Raw genomic sequence first — 21,568 nt, 5'->3', positions numbered from 1 at the left:
ATTTAAAAGGATCATTTTCAAAATGGAAAGAAAAAATCCCTGCACGCATGCAAAAACCTGTGGAATTTTTTTGTGCAAGTTCCATTACATTATCTTCTCACTCTCATTTAATTATAGCTATTTTCTTTAAATATACGTAAGTGTTTACAAATAGAACTATCCAGATGTAGAACCCACAATTTTTATCTTAGCTTTCTAAAACTTAGCTGTCATTCTTCATAAACAATGCCTTAGATATCCTGTGTCTGGGAGAACTATCAAAGTAACTTGTATACAGAGTCTCACAGAATTGCTTCACTGTACCTCCCAAAACCACTGGATTCATCCAGTGTCTTCTACAGTTGTGTTTAGATCTCCTTGTAGCTGAAAATGGCAACTGTAAGGAAGGATAGGAAGAAGCTCAAGCAGCCAGAGCAAGGTAAAGTAGAAATAAGGAAATCTTGAGCAAGAAGATAGCCTATCAAAAAGGGTCTAAATAATGTGAGCTGTTTGGAAGATGAGGGGTAGGAAAAGAAGCTAAATCTGGTGAACTGTGAATGGTTTAATAGCTTATTTCTCCTGTGAGTTTATGTTGCAAAATTCAATGTACACTTGGTCCCACAGGCTGTACTTAAGCAAGTTGTTCTTCTAGGGACAGATCTGGTTTCAATACTGATCAAATAAATAATTATTGTGGTACAAAGGGGGAATAATAGCTTCTGGCAGGGGGCAGGCAAGGAGCAGCTGGAGGCAATAATTACTAAACCTAGATGTGAATTTAATGGACTAGTCCAAATAGTCACAGTTTCAGGAACAACAAACATGAAATGGGATATACGTGATTTTTAAAATTTAAATCTCTACAAAGGCTAAAATTTTTGTGTCTATTTTGACAGACAGAATATGTCAGCAAAGAATGGATTGGTAAAACATTAAGGATCTTTGCAGTAGAAGCACTTGGAGGGTGGAACTGCATGATAAATTGAAATGCTGGGTTATTTTTACTACAGTGTTTCGCTGATGTTTCATTCTAAGCTAGATCACTTCAGAGACTGTTGATGGTGTCATACTGGGGCAACAAACTGCAACTCAGGGACAGGATTGAGCAGCTGTGCGTAGGAGCCTCTTTAGTCACATCTCCATCACAGAAACTGTTGTGAAATGGGAAAAAAACCCCACAGTTTTTATGAAGATACTCTGAGACAGAGAGAGTAGGATGGTGGGATAGTGGGATTTGGCTAAGGTTTATGCAAGAGTTGGTCTATACATACACATGCTGCAACAGGATTTATGTGATCTATTTCATACAGCAAAAATCCTGCCTGAAACAGAAATCCTACCCTGTCTCTCAGGGCATATGTTACAGTACATAGGTTTTGACAGTTGTGCCAGCTTTGGAGTTTTTGCTCTTGGCTTTTCTTCCTTCCCCTGCACTACAGCTGACCATCTTCTTTGGCTGTGCTGATGTAACTTGAGCAGACTGCGTGACCAAAGTCAAACATTGAATCCATGTTTTGCAAAGGTTAGATTGAATGAGTTTGGGAACGGGTGACAGGGGACTGCTTGGGGCACCGTGGTAAAAGAGAACATGAGATGCCCAATGTTAGTACTGTCAGTGAATGCATGATGAGAAACTGACCTGAGCAAATATGAAATTGTGATTATATCCTAAGGTACAGCCAGAATAAATAGTAGAATTCTGCTTTCTTGCAGTGAATATCAGAAGCTGTGTATTAGTTTGACCTTTCTACCATCTGGGATTTGTGGGCTTTATTTCTTATCCTGCAAATTATGAAGAAAATATCACTTTACCCTAGCTGTTGATGCCTTAGTTTAGGTGTACCTATATCCCCGTGTCTCAAATTTTGTCTGACAGTTCAAAGAGGTGTGAGGCTCAGGACTTCTACATTACTTACTGAATTTCTGCTTTTATAATTGGAGTTAGCATCAACCAAAAACTTTTAAGTGTCTCTGGTTGAGAGAAGAGGGAATGGGAGCATAAATATAAGGAACCATCATAAGCAAAATGCTGCTTATTGCAGAGTACAACAGAATTTCCCATTTCTCTGTATCCATTCCCAAAAAGTGACTCCTGCATAACAGCTCTCAGGCGGAGGATGCAGAATACAGAGGCAGAGTTTCTCAGCTGTCATATGATAGGCAGCCCTGGTTTTGGCACAGAGAGAGGTGCAGTCCAAATACCTTGGGCTGGAGGAGAAGTCATTTCCATAGAGAAAGCTGAGCTTTGCATTTTTCATTTTAAGACATGTTCATTTTACACTAGTTTATCTTCACCACCGACTCCCTTTAAAAAATTGATTCAGCATGCAACTGTTACACATCTGAATAATTTTGTATTACTTTGGTCCTATTTGCTGTTGTACTTGCTTTCTTTTTATTAAATGCTTCTGTGGCACAAGTTTTTGTAGTCAGATTTATCAAGCTTTCATATATGCATTGAGGATTAACAGAATGAATAATTTCCATAAAACACATTTCTAAACACATTTTGTAATTTCAGTTTCATTGTCATAATGAAGAAGTTTCTGAGGCTCTTTAGCAAATGACAGAGCAGTTTTTAAGTGCTTCATGTGCTGCAGTACTTGATGTAAGCAAAAGCAGCTTATCTAAACCCCTGACATTTAATGTAGCTTTGCTTCTCAGTTCTTATGAACTGAATAAATTAGAAAAGTAATTCAGTTGGTCCTGCATGTGCAAATGAGTTCATTTATGTGTGATGTTGCTAGTCAATTATGGTGTTGTGTGTGTGTATATATATATATATATTTGTATGTATGTATATGTTTAACCATTTTGACAGAACTAGTAGTATTTGACCCAATTGTTCCATGACTATTAAGCAATATTGATACCTCTGTCGGAAATAAGTGTTCAGCTAAATGTGACCAGAGGGAGTAATATTTTTAAAATATGTAAATTCTGTAAATTTTTCCTAAGTTTATATATAATTTAAGAATGAAAGAGGAGAAGTAATTTAAAGGAAGTCCATGGTTTTAAAATTATTACACAATGAGGGTAATTTTTAAATTCAGTGTTGTAGATCATAAAGTAGGACTAGCTGTAGGTAAAAGTAGAATTAGGGAGGCATAGTGAGATGAGTATCTTCATGACCTGTATAATTTTGAAAATGAAGCTTGGCAATGTGATACAAATTTTTGCCCCCTTTGTCTTCTTTAGAATTAAATATACTGATTTTTAGAATATTTGGGTTTTGTTAGGAGGCTCACATATATATATATATATATATATATATTACAGTGCTTTGAAACAATTTTATTAAATGATTGATTATAGTGAAAGGGTTATAGATGGTGTTTATTTTGTACCTGTCCAGGTTCATTAATTCAAAAGGACCAGTTAGTCCATGTTTTCTGTCACTTCATTTTACAAGACTGGTCAGCCATGTGACCTTAAGTGTTCTTTTAATCCTTATGTCTTTAATCATTGTCTTTTAATCTCTTGTATGACTGCTTCTGTGTGTTAAAATTTGTATCACAGATGACTCCTGGCAATGCCTTCTGTGGAGAGACGCCTGAGTTTTCAGGAAATCAGTAACTATGTAGTCTTCTTCCAAAAGCAGGATCATATTTATGGGCCTTAGAGATGATAAACTGGTTGAATCCCCAAAGCTGTTAGAGGACACTAAAGATCCCATGCATGCATCCACATCCCATCACGTGTGGGCAGCCTTCTGCAGTGCAGTCTGCAAGAGCTCAGTGTGTTCATTTGCACCATTGGTAGCCACTGGTAGAGGACTCTGCTTTGCATGGGAGATTGAGGGTCAGTGAAACCAGAATTTGGAGTGTGGCTCCTGCAGCACAGATCTATCTCAGCAGCACCCAAGGGCAGTAGCATCTGTGTGTGTTGCAGAAGGGGAAGGCTCACAGGGGAGGGCATGTATCATATTTTATCTCAAGTTGCTCCTGCTTGAGATCTCTATCACGCCCCATATCACTTAAAAGAGGGAAGAATGATTTTTCCCCATTTGATTTTTTTTTTGCCATTTGAGTCAGCTGTTGAATCTGAAGAATACTGTTGGTTGAAATTTCATTGCATATTGCTACACAAATCTAGAAACTACCTCCTATCTACAAGCATTTTCTACTTTTTAGTGTAGGAAAACAAGATGATGCTATGTCAGTAAATCAGGATAGTTGAAAAGTTTGCACTCTCTATGCTTATTTGCTGTCCTTCTAGACATCCAGGGAGTTTAATAAAGACCATTTGTAAGATTGCATAATCCCACCTGTCATGGATGCTTGAGCCTTCGTTTCTTTACACGAAGGAGAGCAATCGCTTTTCAAAACTGTTTTCCAATAGGAGCATTCCCTGTAAGATTAAATGTATGTTGAGGGTTCGTTATTGTTACAGCCTGGTCACATGTATTTGTGTGAAATGCCACGCTTTGGAAACCAATTCAACTGTTCGAATATCCTTGATTCCCTACATAGACATAATGAGTTCAGGCAGTTTTGAATGTTTTAAAACATTACAACAGTATCAGGTACCCAAATGGTAATTTCCTCATGAGTTAATACATGAGTAACATTAAATTTTTGAATTGAGATCAGTTAGCAAATTGCCAGGTATTAGGCTTCTGTAAATTTCATATCAAATGTAATACTATTTTAAATAAATACAAAATAAAATACAAACATGGGTTTATAGTATCAGAAGTGATTTTCTTTTGGTTTTATTTCCAGGCTGGTAAGTGAAGAACTGCCAGAAGTTCCCGTGCTTTACAGAGATGTCTCGTCCCTTTTGCTTATCCAGATTTTAACCATGCCTCAACCATTGCACAGAGGTATGTTACAAAAATATGTATATTTAAATGAGTATGTAAATGAAGTGCTTTCATTATGGTTAACAGGATGGTAAATCATAGCTGATCTACTGTGTATTCTAAAATAATGTTTCTGCCTTATCTACAAAAGGTGGCATTGAACAGAAGTTTTCGTTCTGAGTTGACAGGTTTATCTGTGTTCCCTGTCTTTTTACCTTATCAGTCAGCTATTCATTAAAGATAGAAGAGCTGAGCAGAAGCTTTAAAGTATTTCTACTGAAAGAGAAGTGTCCTTTGTTTGACCTTCATCTTTTGCTTAGAGGGACAGCTCAATACTTCAAGTTGAACTGAGTGCCTAAGGGTGAAAAATTTGAAAGATTGTAATTTAATTTAAATTTCAGAGTTTAAATTGCAGCAGTCTTATGTAAGAGTTCATACATGAAGATAATAATTTCTGTAGTGCAGCAATTTCAATAGAGACAGCATAAAGTATAATTATGAATAAATATTAAATAGATATTTAAAAAGTAAATTTTTCAGTACTAAAATCAAAATTGTCTTAAAATCTAAATTTCCTTTTCTGTGTAAAAGGAACAGCTGAACCTGGTTCCTCTTGCTAATAGGTAATGCATGTTCCAGAATAGGAGTTCAGACCCTCTGATCTCTGGCTCGATTACTTGTAATTGAACCTTTATTTGAAAATGAGGACTAACGAAGCAAGTATCACTTTACTGTTTCACTGACAATGAACGGAATATCTCCTGTGGAATCTGTGTAACAGTTTTGATATCTGCTGAGTTTTTGAATAGGTAAATTTAGGAACTGTTCTGCTCTTGATGCTTACGTCTTAGTAGAAACTGTTTCCCCTTAAGAGGTGTTCAGTCCTTGGTACTGAAAACTTAAATTCGGCTAAAGTGACTCTGTGTATCCCTTAACATTTTGGGTTTGTTTTTTCAATTCAATATACTTAAAATCATGGAATCATTTAGGTAGGAAAAGTCCTTTAGTATCCTCAAGTCCAACTACATGCTTATGGATTAAGTATATCCAAAAGATTTTTAGAATATGAAAATACTAAAAGAATAAAATATTTTGCATATGAAGACTCTTGTCAAAAATGTACTTTTTTTAAAAAAACCTACAGTTTAACTTAAATTAACTCTACTGGAAGGACTCAATCAAACTAGTATAAAGACAGTAAATAGAAGTTTAATGAGACTAACATCTGAAATTCAGGGAGGGCAGTGTTGAAGATAAAGTACAAACTAGTGGTGTCTTTGTAGTCAATATGCAAGCGTTGAATACCACCATTTAAGAAAGTATGTTTTATCCTAGAAAAGACAACATTTCATTAATAGTAAGGCATTCTGTGGAGAATTCTGTGAAATGAGTCATTCAGCAGCACCTTTTGTCTTTGCTCTTAGGTTTATTGTATGGTGCAGTTGAGAGGGAAATGGCAAGTGGCAGAAAGAAAATAAATGTATCTACTTCAAATCTGTGAAGCATTAAATTGGAAATAAATTGCCATTTATCTTCCTAATTTTTGTTTCATCAAAATGGTTAGGCAGAATGAAAAGAAAGTCTTTCATAATTCTTTGTTTGGAGGTATAGAGTGGTGTTCACAAAAATAAGTCATAACAAATTTTTTTAGAATTTCTACAATGGGTGTGTAGGTCACAGAGTCAAATTCAATATAATTAATTCCTTGTGGAGGACTGAGGCATAATTAAGGTAAAATGGGTTGTGAAATTTCTCATGGTAAGCACAAGGTCAGTGATAGGGGTGAACAAAATCTCCGTTTGACCCCATTGCTTCCTGAATTGTCTGTGCTGCTTTGCCATTGTCATGGGGTCTGGGAGCTGTGCACTTGGCTGTATACTGGGATGCACTAAGGATGCCTGTGTGTGCTGATAGATCTTTACAGTACATTCCTTTAACAATAGACTTAAGTAAGTTGCATTGTGTCCTTCATCAAATATGACATCTTTTTTCAAGCTTGTACTTAAAATCTTTTTTGTTTACACCATGTTTTTTTAAAAATAGAGAGTGTTCTACAAGGAGGACTCAAAATCTCATCTCTTGCCCTTCAGATGGCAATTGTATTAACTTTCCCATTAACTGTTAATTTTAAATTCAGACTGGGAATTGCATTAACTACCCTATTAACTGTTGGATCGGTGTTGGTATCTTTTTCAATCTGACATAGATTAAAGCAATAAAAACGTCATTACTGTTCAGCCTCTTCATTCAGAAGAGAAAATTGATCTGAACCTATGAGAAAGAAAGACTGCTACAGAAAAAACTTTGTGGTGGAGCTCAGAGCATTTACAAGCATTAACCAATTTTCGGAGAAGGGAATGAGTGATACTTGTACCTTTGTGCAGTGTAACAAGCGTCTCCCTTTGTTCTGAAGTTGTGTTTTGAAAGAAGGAGTCAAGCTTCAGATCAAGAAGAATATTTTTCAAAGTTATTTATACAAAGATCTCCTTCTAAATTCAGTTAAAAAGGCCCTATGTCCTTAATTTTGCATCTGGTTCTCTTAGTGGATTCCTTCTGTCATCACTGTGTGCCAGGGTATATAATCTGATATTGAAATTAAAAGATGCATTTTGTTGGTAATACACTTACTTATCTGCACATTTCTTGCACTAATGTTAAAATTAGGGTTCTAGCAGTGTTTCCTATTTAAACTCAATTTTTAAGGATGTTGGTTGATGCATATAATGGGATGAGATGCTTCAAAATTATTTGGTTCCAAAAAGTTTTAAAAATAGGCACATAATAGCATTTCTCAATATTATTCAAAAATAAGTACAAAAGTTCTGGATTAGCCTGTGTTGTTAGATTAGCCTAGCCATAGTAATAATACTTTCAGACTGTCAGATTAGGGACAGGAGTCCTAAATGCATTTTAATGCAGAACTTTGCTCAGTGGTTTACCTCACATACTTGCAAGCTTTAGAATTACTAAATTGAAAAGATGATGTGGCAAAAGCACAGCCTGACCCAGGGGGCAGCAGAAAACAGCTCACAGCCCCTACAAGCAGGAAGTCAAATAAAGTTGCTCTTTACAGTAAACAAGAATGTAACAGCTCTACTATTACAGGTACCTACAGCTGTCAAATATTTGGCATTTTAAGAGATAACATAGCAATGAAGTGATAATTGATGTAGTGACTGTTTTAGTATGTTTCCCATGGGATGTTTCTATGGCTATAGAAAAGCCTTGGTGCTCATTACACAACATGTGGCCACCGAGAGATTTTCCTAAGGGAAAAATTAAAAAAAATTTTACAAAATAATAATTTAAAAAATTAGTAAAAGTTTGTGCAGAATTTGGGACTACTTAGGGTTGACCCAGATGTGGGAGTGTGCAGTTTTGTCCAATTGTGGATTCTCCAGAAACGTAATTCACAGTAATTTATGAGTTACATACTTGTAAGTAAATACAAGAGCATTCATTTAATTGAAACATAATGTGGGCTAGACATATTTCAGGGGCATTGAACAATTAGTATTAAAGGGGGAATGGGGACAAAATAATTGTATGTAGGAAAAATCAGATTTTTTAAAAATGTGCAAAGCCACCCAGTGTTGAGCACTGCAGTCGCCTGAGCAGAGCTGCAAGATGGAGCAGGCTGTGGCAGGCTGGTACCTGTTGACAGCAGTGTGCCTTTGCTGTTCTACATGTAGTGGGTTTGTTCATGCTTTCTCAGTGGGAAATTCATTTGGATTGCTTGTGTCTGCCATTGAGGGGTTAGAGCTCAGTACCTCAGTTCAGTTCTAGCTATGATTACAAACTCTTAGGGCCAAAGAAGCAAATTTTACAGTTCTCTGAATGTGTGGTTTCATCTTGTAGATTTCAGTCCCAGAAAATTTCCTGAAAGCTTCCCTGCTGGTATTCCTTAAGGGTAGGATTACTAAGAAAATGGAGGTTTCAGCAGAGATAAAAAATATAGCCTCAAGGTCTAGTGGGATCTAGTGAATCCTCCTCTTGGGGAAATGTGAAGAGGAAGTGCCATTATAATTCTGCCTGCTCTAGAGTGGGGGGATGAAGTACAGGACCATTCGTTGTCATGTTTAACACAAACTCCATAGGAAGATAATACAGAAAAGTCAATTTTAAATTGTGTAATAACAAATGATCTTTTAGATGCTTAAATTGTGCTTATAGTTTGTGAGTACATAAGCTTATACCTAGTGAATTAAAAAAATTTCAAAATCCATATCTGCATTGATTTGTAAACACTTGTAACATAGATAAAGAATTGTTATTTCACAAATTTAATTATGTACTTAAGCCTTAGCTGTGTATATTTTAAAATCTAGTAGTGGTTTTTGATATTAGATGCAGGAAAGGAGAAGCAAGGTGTTTAATTTTCCTGGCCTCCTCATTTTCACATATGAAGCTCATCTAAATCCTTTGGGAAGAAAAAATGCATTTAACCCAGTTTTTGTGAGGTGCTTATGTAAATAAAATTGTTTTGCTTAACTTCAAAGCCTGAGAGGACTTCTTAAACCTCTCATTTTTGTCAACATTTTTAAGATATATATTAGTTACATTTATGCTTAAGGAGTGGTGTAAATGATGATAGAAACTTCTTTGATCTGCATAGATTTAAAAACAAACTAGATAATTTGGGACTGGAAATAGAACCTAAAGTGAAAACATAAAAAAGGACTGCTTCAATATCTTCATTGCAGTGAATGATCTTTTTTTTTCTGTTTCCATTTTAGGAAGTCTTATTTTGCTTCTGTTGCTAACTTCCCCAAAAAAATTTCAAAGCCTTTCTCCTGCAGCCTAGCCGTAGGAAATAATAGTCCTTTAAATATTAAAAAAAAATCATGAAGGTCTTTGAAAATACAGTAAATGCCACTCTGCCTTTTGTCTTTCACATATGCATGTGAGGTCCAGTAAATAGGTACTCGTTCAAGAGTGTTTTGCAGCAAGTATTTTATGGCTGGATCCATATGTGGAAGCATACTGATATGCTAGATGTTGTTGTAGTGATTTTTAAAAAAATTTAATTCTTCCAGTATTTGTGTGAGTGTCACCCCTGATGGGAGCCATAAGAGATGGTAGGATATGCATTTGCTTACATCTACAGTAATCAGTAGCTTAACTTGATGTAACCTTTGGACAAAATATAATTTTTATCCCCAGGCCACTAGGATGAAGTCACTGTTAATCAAGATTGAGATGAACATAAGGAGCAGTGGAAAATGACTTGCCCAATACTTGTTCTATTCACTGTGGCTGCCAAGTCATTTCTGAAAGCCAGTAAATATGGTTATATTGTGTATGTAGTTTTTGTGTGTTTTGAGGAGCTGTTCTTTTTGTATAGTGCTTTTCATTTCAGAATTATCATTTTCATAACTAGAGACTCTGCAATCATTATATTTGCTAAAAATATCAAGTGTTTAAAAATTACTTACTTTGTTTTACAGAACACTTTACCTGCATTATAAAAGTGCTGTTCACTTTATTGTATACTCAAGCCTTGGCAGCACTTTCTGTTAAATGCAGTGCTGAAGACAGGATGGTATGGAAAGAATCAGGAGCTCTCAAAAAGGTTGGTTAGTATATTAAAACATGTATGAAATGATGCTGAAGTATTTCTGGTGTGAATGTAACAGATATTTCTGCTTTGCATGTAATAATTTGCTTCTGATTCTAAATCCACTGTTTTATTTCTGTGTGTGCAATTTCTGCAGGTTTTTGTACATGATGAGACTTAAAATTTTCACAATTAATACCTAGTTCCAAAACTGAGTTTCAAATTTGAGTCTGTGTCTTTATAGTTTCAGTCTCTCCAGTGACTGTAATCTGTAAATGCAGCTTTCACACCCGTGGAATTGAAGCCTTCCTATATAAATCATGGGCATTGAGCTGATGCATTTCTCTCCTGGAAAAGCAGGCAGCCTTGTTGGAGAAAAAGCTCTCTTGACTTCCAACTTGCTTGTGCTATTTGTGGCTAGCTATATAAATTTCTCTCACTATGTGGTCAAGAATGTTCATGTGATGAAGAGACAGAGAAGGAAATCTGTCACTATTGTTTCCTTGGCTTTTGGTAGTATTTACAAGTAAAGTTGACAATGCATCTTTCAGTTCAGCTGATTGAATGCCAGTTGCCATCAAAGACAAAGTCCTCTGCATTAGCACCAGCATTCATTTAATCCTTCAGTTAACTTTCTACTCCACAGATTGGTTTTCCTAGAAGGTCAGAAGAATGCCAATATCAGACCAAAGGAAACTATAGAAGTGTTGGAATCAGGAGGAGAAATGGGTATTACCCCTTTATACAACAGCTGGGCTTTAGATGTAAAATGAAATGAAGACTGAGAAGTATGACCTGCCTTATACATGTAACTTGAATTTGTCATACTGGTCCATCAGAATTCCAAGATCTTAAGGGCATATTATCTGCTGGCCTGCTACTATAACAATTTTTTTTTTTTACATTAGGACCACTGGATATTTTGTAAAGTCCCTATTCACCCCTTCTTTCAATGTAATGTTATTTTCTTAGAAATACAAAGACATTTGCTTGAGGTAGCGATTGGGGGGTTTTTTCATTGTTTACTTAAGTGATTCTAAGCTGATACATAATTTTAATTTTGCAGTTTAAAGCACTCAGGACCAGCCAGTGGTAATCACACAGCTCCCTGTTCCTCTCTCCCAGCCCTTTGGCTGCCCTTCTCTTCCTGAGCCTATCCCTCATCCTCATGCATGTCCCAAGGGAAGCTGGTTTTTAATTTAGAAATCCAAGTTCTTTCTTTAAAGTTTCTTTCAACCCCAGTGGTTAAAAACTTATGATTCAGGTTGGCTTTTTCTTCCCTGCTGCTAAAATTGACATTTTAATCTTGGGATGACTACACAGATTGCACCTAACTTTACTTTTGTCCATCGATAATTCCAAGTGAATCTATTACAGTTTACTATTCCAGACATTAAACATGGGCTGAAGACTTTGCTCTATATTTATGTCAAATGATCAAACAACATGAAGAGTTTTATTTTTCAGCAGGGCTGAGAGGTGGATATTGTACTTTTGAAACCCAAATTCATGCTCATTATCTTTGCAAGGTGTGTTACAGTGTCATAGACTGTAACGCCTGTGGAGTAAACTTCCAGGAATAACAGAAAGAAAGGTTTGTCTTAGCTGCTGAATTAGCTGTGTGTTGCCTTCTGGTTCTTTCACTATAGCATAAACAGTAAGTGTGTGGTCTCAGTATGAAAGGTGAAGACCACATCTAAAATGGAGAATGAAAGTTGATGTCAAAATGCACTAAAGAAACCAACTGATGAATTATATATGTCACTATGTAGTGAAGTATTTGGTTTCTTTAAGGAATCACAGTAATGTTCCACTCCCTTGTTTGTTGTATTGATAATATACTAACAGAACTCAAAATTCCTATCCAGTCATCTTTTTCCAGGGCAGAATTTATTCTGACTTGGAAGAAAGTATGAGAATACTGCCTTCTGTTTCTAAAGGCTTTCTGTGTTGCCTTTAAATGTAATTGCTATGTCACAAAGCTATGTGGCTATTTATTTTTTACCCTAAATACATTTTCCATCTGTAGTACACATTGTTCGTTCCGCGTGCAACTTTTTACTTTCTGATAGATTCATTTTAACTTAAAATACATAGCAAGTGTTTTGTCATTCATTCTGGTTTGTATGTTTTCAAAAATTACTTTTTTAAAAAAAATTCTTGTATTAGAATTCAAATTTTGTAGAAACAAGATGTACCCATGAAGTGATTCTTTCTAGTTTTAAAGTAAGCATTTATATACTCACAGAAAAAAACATGAAACGCAATGTTATACAAGTGCTTTCATAAAACACTCAGTTTAAAGCATATGTAATTCAAGTAGCAATTCACATTTCACTCTTGAGCTAAATGCAGTCCCTTTCTGTAAAATTAAATATCTGTTTTTAATTTTTTCTAAGCATTATGTATCTTTGTAGGTCAAAATTTACGTGTTGATCAAAAGGAAATATTCTTCATTGTTGTTGCTATTACAGAAACATTTTCTCCTTTTTATAACCAGTGTTTTTGGATTTCTTTTCTTCTCATTTGCAGAATACATCCAGTGGAGAAAAATCTTGGGAAGTATTGCTGGGTCATGTGATTAGTGAACTGTCTAAGGGGAAGATATATGAAGAAGGAGAGACTGAAGAATTAGCAGTGGTATTGGCAAATTTCTGGAAAATTTATCCAGCATGTCCCCTTCAAGCTTTTTTGCCTCATTATAATGATTTTTCTCTGATCTTGCTAAAGACTTGCAGTACAACTGTTTTTATTTTCTAGATCAAAGCATATCCCTTTGGGACCATTTGCCTGTGCATATCTTTGTTTTAATAATATCAGATGTGGTCAGTGCCACATTGAGAAAGTTATTGACACATGCTTCTTATAGTTACAGGTTTTAATCATATATATGGGTTTTAATCATAAATATGAAAGACCTTTCAGCAACTTGGAAAAGTAAATATTTAAGTAGAAAACCCATTTGTCGAGGGGGGAAAAAAACCTAGAGAGGTATTTCAGATTATAGTGAAATGCTGGCCTTTCGAATTTATGTTTGATGCAGTTGTTTATACAATATGCTTTAAAAAGTACTGGTTCATACTGGAGTTTCCATACTTAGGGGATAATTTGATAATTTACCTGGGACAGAATTTAGTAATTGCTTTCTCCTGTCTAGGTAAATCCGGATTTTGTAGAGTGCTATCTGCAGCAGTTCTGCCTGCCTTTCCTCAGGATCACAAGCCTTCTTCAACACCATCTCTTTGGAGGGGATCTGCCTAGTTGTCAGGTACACAATGAGAGGGGCACACTCAAACATTTCCATATAAAAGCTAGAGATCAAAAATTAGAACTTTAAGGTGTCTTTTTCATAGTATACATCTTAGTATACTGAGATTTTTTTTAATATCATGTATTACAGCACTGCAGTTTTCAAGAAAATGGTATTATATGCTTAAACTTCATCAAAGTCATGCTTATTTAATTAGGTCATAGGTACTTGCCACATAAAATACCAACATACTTTTAAAACTTAGCCAGTATTTGCAGAGATGGTATAATTCCACTCAGGATGGAATTCAATACTGATTTTCTTAATGCCTCTTAATACTCATTCTCATAGACATTGCATCAGCAGACAATTATGCTTATGTTCCATGACTAATTCGAATAGAGTTTACTGTAGATCAGCTCCCTCTTTTCCTTGCCTCATCATCTCCTTTGTAAAACAGCTGTTAGCTAGTTCAGGGAGCTAAAGAGAAAAAAAATTATTGTGGAGTTTGGGGCTTGTTTTGTTTCTGTTTTTTGGATGTGTGGTTTTTGTGGGGTTTGGTTTGGGTTGAGGGTTTAAATTTAGTTGGTTGGTTGGTTTTGGGGTTTTTTTCTGACAATTTTTTTTTTGTTTCAAGAATCCAATTTGAAGTTATCTGCTAAAATTGAACCTTCCCGTGTCACTAAGCATGACTATTTGCATCTTAGTACAAGAATACTCTTTTATTGAACTAGATATATATTTTAATAAACTATTTTAAAATTAAGAGTCTAGGTATTAATCTAAACTTCTCTAATTTCATGTCTAAAAAGGAAGATGAAGAATTCACCGTTCTTGCGAGCTGCCTGGGTCTATTGCCATCTTTTCAGTCAGCTCATCAGTTCACCAGTGCCTCTTGTCTTGATTGGCCAGTGCCAGCATTTGACATGATATCACAATGGTGCTCAGAACTGGCTTCATTTGCAGATAGACATCCAGATCAAGTAAAGGTATGTAGAAAAATTGTATTTTCCAAAATAGCCATGATATGGAAGCAGCTATTTATTGCTTGATTCATTATGCACATAAACTATTGCTTTGGATAGGGATCTGAGACTATAACTTGTGAGAGAGAAATTGTAATGGGAAATATTACTAAGTGGGTGTGGGTTGAATTGGCTAAAAGCAGGAATAAGAAGACCTGTGTGGTTTTTATGACTGCTGGACACAGAATATATAAACACTATCTTAACATGATACTAAGTGTGTGCATATCTTCTGCACCTGTAGCCAATAAAGGGCAGGTAATAGAAACTTTAAGAAAATACATAACAGAACTTTTCCTTGCCTGTTTTAAATTACTGTAAAACATTGCATCTTCAGTTGCAATACTGAAAAAGATGAAAAGATTAAAATACGTTTAATAGTTACTGATGAAAGATGGTACATTTTCTCTGAAGGTTAAAGAAATTATACCAAGACTTGAGTTAGTGCAACTGAAAGAATCAGTTGTGAAGTGGAAATGTTTAAACATGAGTGCACTGTTTTGATGACAAAGCTGCATCTCAACAATTCAAGTTCCCCTCTCCTAAATCTGTGGTGTCAGGGGAAAGCCATTCCTCACTGCAACTCGATTCCTCCTTTGAAAATTGGAATACCCAGATTAATCTCAAAATACAGTTGCTTCTAATCTGTTAGACATTACAGATTGCAGTGAAATTGATAACATTCTTCCCATGTTTGGAAAGTAACCAAGTACAAATGCAGTATTTCTTTTTTCTTTTACTTTTTGCAATTTAGGTTTCAAGGTCATGCACTCTTAAAAAAAATTTTGGACCTTGCAAGAAAGATCCCATCTGACCACTATGCCCATCAGTTATAGACACAAAAAAAATTACTACACTGAAGGAAAACATATTACATAAACCTGTTCCCCTCTCCCCCAGCAAGCAACCAACCAGAAAAGCCCCAGAATAAAATTGGACAGTGTTTTTAAGAGCAGTTGAGAAGAGTTAAGCTTTTCAAAGCAGTATTTAAGACGGGTAGTGCCTGTCTTATCAGAAATTGTGAGTGGTAACTTCTTAAAGGCTTGTGTCCAATACAGGCAGATGTCTTCAAATATCATTTACAGAGCCTAACTTCAGTTCTGTTTTTGAAAGTTTGTGTCTAAATTTTAGCTGTGAGACAGCTTTCATAGTCAGTGCCAGGATTTGGGAGTAACACATTGATATTGCCAAGCAAACTTAGTGCAGGGAGTGAGAGTCTTTCCTGTAGATCACTCTTAATCCTCTTGTTTTAGCTGTGAAGGTTTTTGCACTTAAAATATATCACATTTAGAAAACATCCTTGGGAAGAGGCTAGTACCCATTTTGTTACAAATAATGAAATGTGACTGCAGTTGGGGAGGGTGATCAGCCAGGAGCAGGTGACTATTACAAGGTGACATTGGCTTCTTAATTTGTGAAATGCAAAACAAATTAGATATTTTTGAACTGCATGTTTCTTTTATTTGGTATTCTCTTTTTGAGAAAATATAAATGCTTTAAAAAGTACAGAGAACTGATACATATTCTTACCTTATTTGTAGGCTTTGCTTATCCAGGAACCTAAGTGGGACTTGCCACGCCTCCTTCAGTTGCCTGAGAATTACAATACCATTTTTCAGTATTATCACAGAAAAACTTGTTCTGTTTGTACCAAGGTTCCTAAAGATCCTGCTGTTTGCTTAGTTTGTGGTACTTTTGTATGCTTGAAAGGACTATGCTGTAAACAACAGAGCTACTGTGAATGTGTGCTGGTAAGAGAGAGTTAATTCAAATTCTGTAATTGATTCTCACACTCATTGATAGTTAACTCCATTACTCAGTTTTGGTATTTTTCTTTTCAAAATGTGTTTATAGAATCAGGTTTGTATAATCACAGAATAGTTTGGCTTGGAAGGGACCCTTGAAGGGTCATCTAGTCTAACACCCAGTGATGGAATTCAGTGCTTATTTCTGAGGGATAGACCTAGACTGGATTTTGGAGGGCAATTTACTTGCAGAGCAACCTGTTTCTCCTTTTTGTGAAAGTCTTAGAAACCCACTGTGTGTAATGCTGACACGTGGTTTTGATTCACAGCCAGCTGAAATTTGTTTGCATCCATCTTTGTATATTATTTTCATTTCCCTCTGTTTGGTTTCCTTGCTTTCCAAGTACATAGAAAATCAGTGTGTGGTTGATTTGAGTATTTTCTGATATCCAACCACCTCCTAGAGATCTACAGACTATAACTACATAGGTGCTGATTTAAAGTCTTTGACTTCTTCAGTAGCAAAGTTCCCTAGTCAGCATATATATAAGTTCTTGTAGGAGCCTGTATTGGATGACATCAGTTATTGTTTTTCAGACTATGATAAAGATTTGCTTTGATAGGTTTTCTCTTTACTTCCATTGAACAGTTAGGGGAAGACTGGAACTGTATGGACTTCACAAAACTGTGAGAGGAATTTGTTAGATATTTATAAATGGGGCATTAAATGTCAGAGAGATTTTGGACTCTCTTGAAATTGTTTGAACTCACCTTTCTCTCATAATGCTAATATGGGGAAAGAAAAAGGAGTGGGAAAAATTTACAATAGAATTTATGATAACAGAATGTTATTAAAAAAGGAATTAACAATCCATATAATTAATTGTTATTGTAGTTGATGAGATTATAGCTTCTAATTGTAATCAAACCATATAGGAAGAGTGCATTTTTTAATTGCTAAAACGAATTTATGAATATAGATTGTGCTAGTCATAGAGATGAGTGACATATTGAACAAAGCAAGAATCCCTAAAAAATTTTTTTTATTATATTTGTAGAGCCATGGACTAGATCTGTGAGTATGGATAGAGAAAGCAAATGTTTAACAATATAGACTGTTGTAAAACAGATGATACAAAGTTTTTCTAAATACTTTATCCTGTTTTTGCCACCTATGGAAAATACTTCATCATCCTGTACAGTTTGCTATACAACATCAAATTAAAAATATTGTGCAGAATATTTTTGCTTATTTTTTGTAATTCAGGTTTTGCATGGTAACAAATATCCTCTCCTTTTGAGTAGGGAAAGGTTTTTATATGCAGGTGTTGTTATGGCAGCACAAGACACTGAATTCTAGTTTGGATGGTGAATTTTGGGGCAGGCTATCCTTTGGCAAACTGTCTCTTAGTAAATAATATCTGCATGTTATTTGAAGCAAAACGAAATACTATTTTTAAAATTACTTCTGTTACAAAGTTGACAGACATTAACAGAATCTTTGTACTCTTGCATTTCTTCACCCATAACGTTACAGCATTCTCAAAACTGTGGAGCTGGGACAGGAATATTCCTTTTGATTAATGCATCTGTAATCATCATCATACGAGGCCATCGTTTCTGCCTTTGGGGCTCTGTTTATCTTGATGCACATGGTGAAGAAGACAGAGATCTTAGGTAATGTTTTCATTACAGCTGTGTTTCATTGTCGGTGCCTCTGTGTAGATCAACTTTGTCTTGTAACATGCAGTAACAGATAATAATACATCTCTACCTTCCTTGTGTGGAAAAATGGAAAATCCCCATTTATTGTAACTTGGACTGACTTATTGTCTTGGACTTTTGAGGATTTTTTGGCCCAGAGGTGGTATAATCATGATCCTTGAGTTACATCAGGAACCCAGCAGACAGATTACTATGTTGCCATTCCCAGCTACCATTAATTCTGAGTGTTGTGTTGGGAAACATTTATCTCCAATTTTGTTGTTTGGCCTTTAACAAAAAATGCAGTTGGATTCCACTATAAGGAAGGAGCATAACTTCCAAGCTACACATGACTGAGAAAACAAGTGATGGTTTCTGGATTCTGCTAGCCAGTATAAGGAAGGGAAGTCCCAGCAGTTACCCTATCAGAAGTAAAAATGAAAACCCCTCACCAATAAAAATGCATGTTTACACTGCAAAAAGAGTTGTATGAGTATTGTGTTGATTATATAATGAAGCATCTTTCCATTTACTTGGCATTTTAACCATTTATTTTCTTCTTCCCTTTTTTTCTCCTCCACAGGCGTGGTAAACCCCTATACATATGCAAGGAAAGATACAAAGTGCTTGAACAGCAGTGGGTGTCTCATACTTTTGATCATATCAATAAAAGATGGGGGCCACATTATAATGGCTTGTAAATCATCGTCATCATCATCTACACACCATGTAACTGCTGTTACCATGAACGAATGCATCTTGACTGACAATAGCTTTAACTGAATGGGAGTTCAGCTCCTTGGCTCGGGGTGGAATCGGGTATGGGCATAAAAGGGAAATGGAACTTTGTCAACATGTGAAATCTGTGCAAAATGAGCTGTTGTTGCTACTAAAGAATGATACAATAATTGAAATTAAATCCTCAAAATGGTGTGAGCAATCTTATTGCACTCAGTAGTCTATTTTTCTTGTGTTTTTTTAAAGCCCATTATTGTTAAGAAGCACAAATTTTACTTGGAGTTGTTTAGAGGCTCCAGGGGTAGCTGTCTGGGTTTTATTTTCCTGTGCATGGAGTTGAGTTTTTAGCAATTTTTGCTGAAATGGTGTATATGTCTGTTACATCTACTAAGTATGTTGGATAAAATTTCTTTGCCTTTTTTGTGTTGGCTTGAAGTTTTTACTTGATAGGCATTCGTAATTAGGTCTGTAAAACAACTGTGAGACTGCATGGTAATAACTGGTCTGAAAGTTGAATTTTAAAGAATATTTCACTTATAGAGATCTATTGAAATATTTCAGGCATTACTGAAAACTTACACATTCTCAGGAACTTCATTTTTTTTCTCCATAAGTAAGTGAAATAACTATAAATTAGATATCTTACTGCTCTTCATGTAATCCAGAGCACACATTCTGTCTTCATTTTTTTCCAGGAAGAACCTTTCCTTTTTTTCATCTCAGTTGAATAAATCGTCAATGATAACATACAGAAATTGCTGTATATAGGGAATTTGTATGGTGCCCAACATAGCAGATCCCAGTTACAAGCATAGCAACCATAAGCCTGTCTGTCATTCTAAACCAGATGTATGTTTCAGAATGATTTGATTAGGAATGTGCAGGCTGCTCTAAAAATGAAACATAATTTTGTATCTTTACTGTCATTTCAGGAGGTTCCACAGTATTGTATTTGTTTAAAGTAATCACTGTTCTTTCTGCTTGGTTTCCTAAAAAGGAAAAATAAAAGAAAATTCAACAGAGGTAGGGAAGATGAGCTACCAGTGCATGTGCAGCCTCACTGGATGAATGCCAAAACAGTTTATGCTTAGAGGACTAAAAAATTCATGAGAAGAGGCATGACTGGACTAAAACCCATTGTGTAAGTAGGTAGGAAAGATTATAGTCAAATACTGAAATGTAATATATTGCTACTATTGTTTTTCACAAGTCTTGACCATTTGTTGGCTATTTCATACAGTGCTACCAAGCAGTTTCTGGTAGTTTTTACTTCCACAGCTTGCTTGTAAAATAAAATTTGTGTGTAAAATAAAAACATCTTATGGTAAAGCCACATATACAAAGAAAACAATTCCCCAGTGGAAATCATTATTTAGTGAAAAGTGTATAGGGGAAATAAAATTACTGTATAGCAATCAAGAACAGACCGAAGGAAAAGTAAGTAAATACAATGAGTTTTTCTGGATACCTGCAATTTGAAAAACCCTACAATAAAGGATACTGTTTTTTATACATACATATAATTATATATATATATTTCAAAAGTATTACAGTACTTCCTGTAAGATTAGAATTACTCAACTAAATGGCTGTGTCTTTTCCAAAATATTACTTTTTTGATACTGTATTATAAGTTCTGCCTGTGATATTTTTGCATTGCTCATTAAGAATATCAGGCCATTTTGTAAGTGTGGTTAAAGAGCAAAAAGATTCTTTACATTGCCAGCATAACATTATTACAGGGCTCATGAACTTGAGTGATCTGTAGTTCAAAGCTCCAATGCTATATTTACAAGAGATAATGTGTTCAGAATTTGATTACTGTGTTTTATTTAAAACAGAATGTTCTCTGTGCATATGGATGTGAAGAAAAACTATTAGCCTTAACTTTAACATTTGGATATTTCATAGTGGTTATTATAGTACTGGTGAATTAGTTACCAGTCAATTTAAAAACAACAAAAAATTTCTTGGTTGAAAAAATGTACTTGAATATGCTTGCATGCTGCTAAACAAGAATTTTTATTTCCCCCATAACTTTTTAAATCCTACTTTATTAAGCTAACCTTGAAAAATAACAGGTCCAAACTAGAGTGGTGTGTGCGTGTATTACTCAAATGTTCTGGTGTGATATCCTGTATGAATGATCATTTAAGTACAGTACATTACTGTAGACTCTAAATCAATCTTTATAGCACATCAGAAGAGTACAAAACTAGAAATACAATAATTGGCATTGTAAGATATGTTAATAAAAGTTTACTGTCAATCCGTGTGTTCATGAAATTTTTTCTCTCTACCCCAGTAATCCAATATGACACTGAATTCTACCCAATAGCCAGGCAGTTATTTAAATATTAAAATCTTGTGCATGCAAAGTACTTTGCATTGAGAGTAAACCTGGTATGTGTTTTATTTTGTTACTTAGTCACGTGTTTTGCAATAGTAATTTGGATTATTTTATTCATAACTATAGCACTTCAAGTAGTGCTTAAGTGTATTCCAGCTATTCCAGCATTGCTGCTGCAAACTGCTAAAGTTAAATTGCTGAGTTGAGAAACTACTTCTGGGAAAACTGCTTGATCTTTTCTGTCAAGTCTGTTTCTGGAATAACTATTACTTCAATTTGATGAATGTAGTATTTATGTATTAAGTTTTTTCTTTTCCTTTGACCTTTGAGAGATTTGGTGGAACAGTCTTCTGGCCTTGACCTTTGGATAACAGCATCTTTCCTTTTTCAGTGGTGGCCTGAAATTTTTAATGAAT

At 35.2% G+C, this 21,568-nt stretch overlaps 1 protein-coding gene across 4 annotated transcripts in view; it reads left to right on the top strand.

Annotated features, from left to right (window-relative positions):
* UBR3 (ubiquitin protein ligase E3 component n-recognin 3) overlaps positions 1-21,071 on the top strand; it is a 102,577-nt gene extending 81,506 nt beyond the window's left edge. For all 4 annotated transcript variants that reach the window (XM_033064487.1, XM_033064486.2, XM_033064485.2 and 1 more), the window contains 8 exons: positions 4,704-4,804; positions 10,231-10,355; positions 12,873-12,980; positions 13,498-13,608; positions 14,403-14,579; positions 16,157-16,366; positions 17,898-18,037; positions 18,648-21,071. In XM_033064487.1, the coding sequence (XP_032920378.1) occupies positions 4,704-4,804; positions 10,231-10,355; positions 12,873-12,980; positions 13,498-13,608; positions 14,403-14,579; positions 16,157-16,366; positions 17,898-18,037; positions 18,648-18,765 (1,090 nt within the window). In that variant the 3' untranslated portion in view covers positions 18,766-21,071. The remainder of the gene's footprint in view (positions 1-4,703; positions 4,805-10,230; positions 10,356-12,872; positions 12,981-13,497; positions 13,609-14,402; positions 14,580-16,156; positions 16,367-17,897; positions 18,038-18,647) is intronic.
* Positions 21,072-21,568: the final 497 nt, after the last annotated feature.

Source organism: Catharus ustulatus, chromosome 7 (assembly GCF_009819885.2).
Source record: "Catharus ustulatus isolate bCatUst1 chromosome 7, bCatUst1.pri.v2, whole genome shotgun sequence".
Lineage (NCBI taxonomy): Eukaryota > Metazoa > Chordata > Aves > Passeriformes > Turdidae > Catharus > Catharus ustulatus.
The sequence above is the reverse complement of the archived record's forward strand: the minus strand, read 5'-3'. Positions and strand labels throughout refer to the sequence as shown.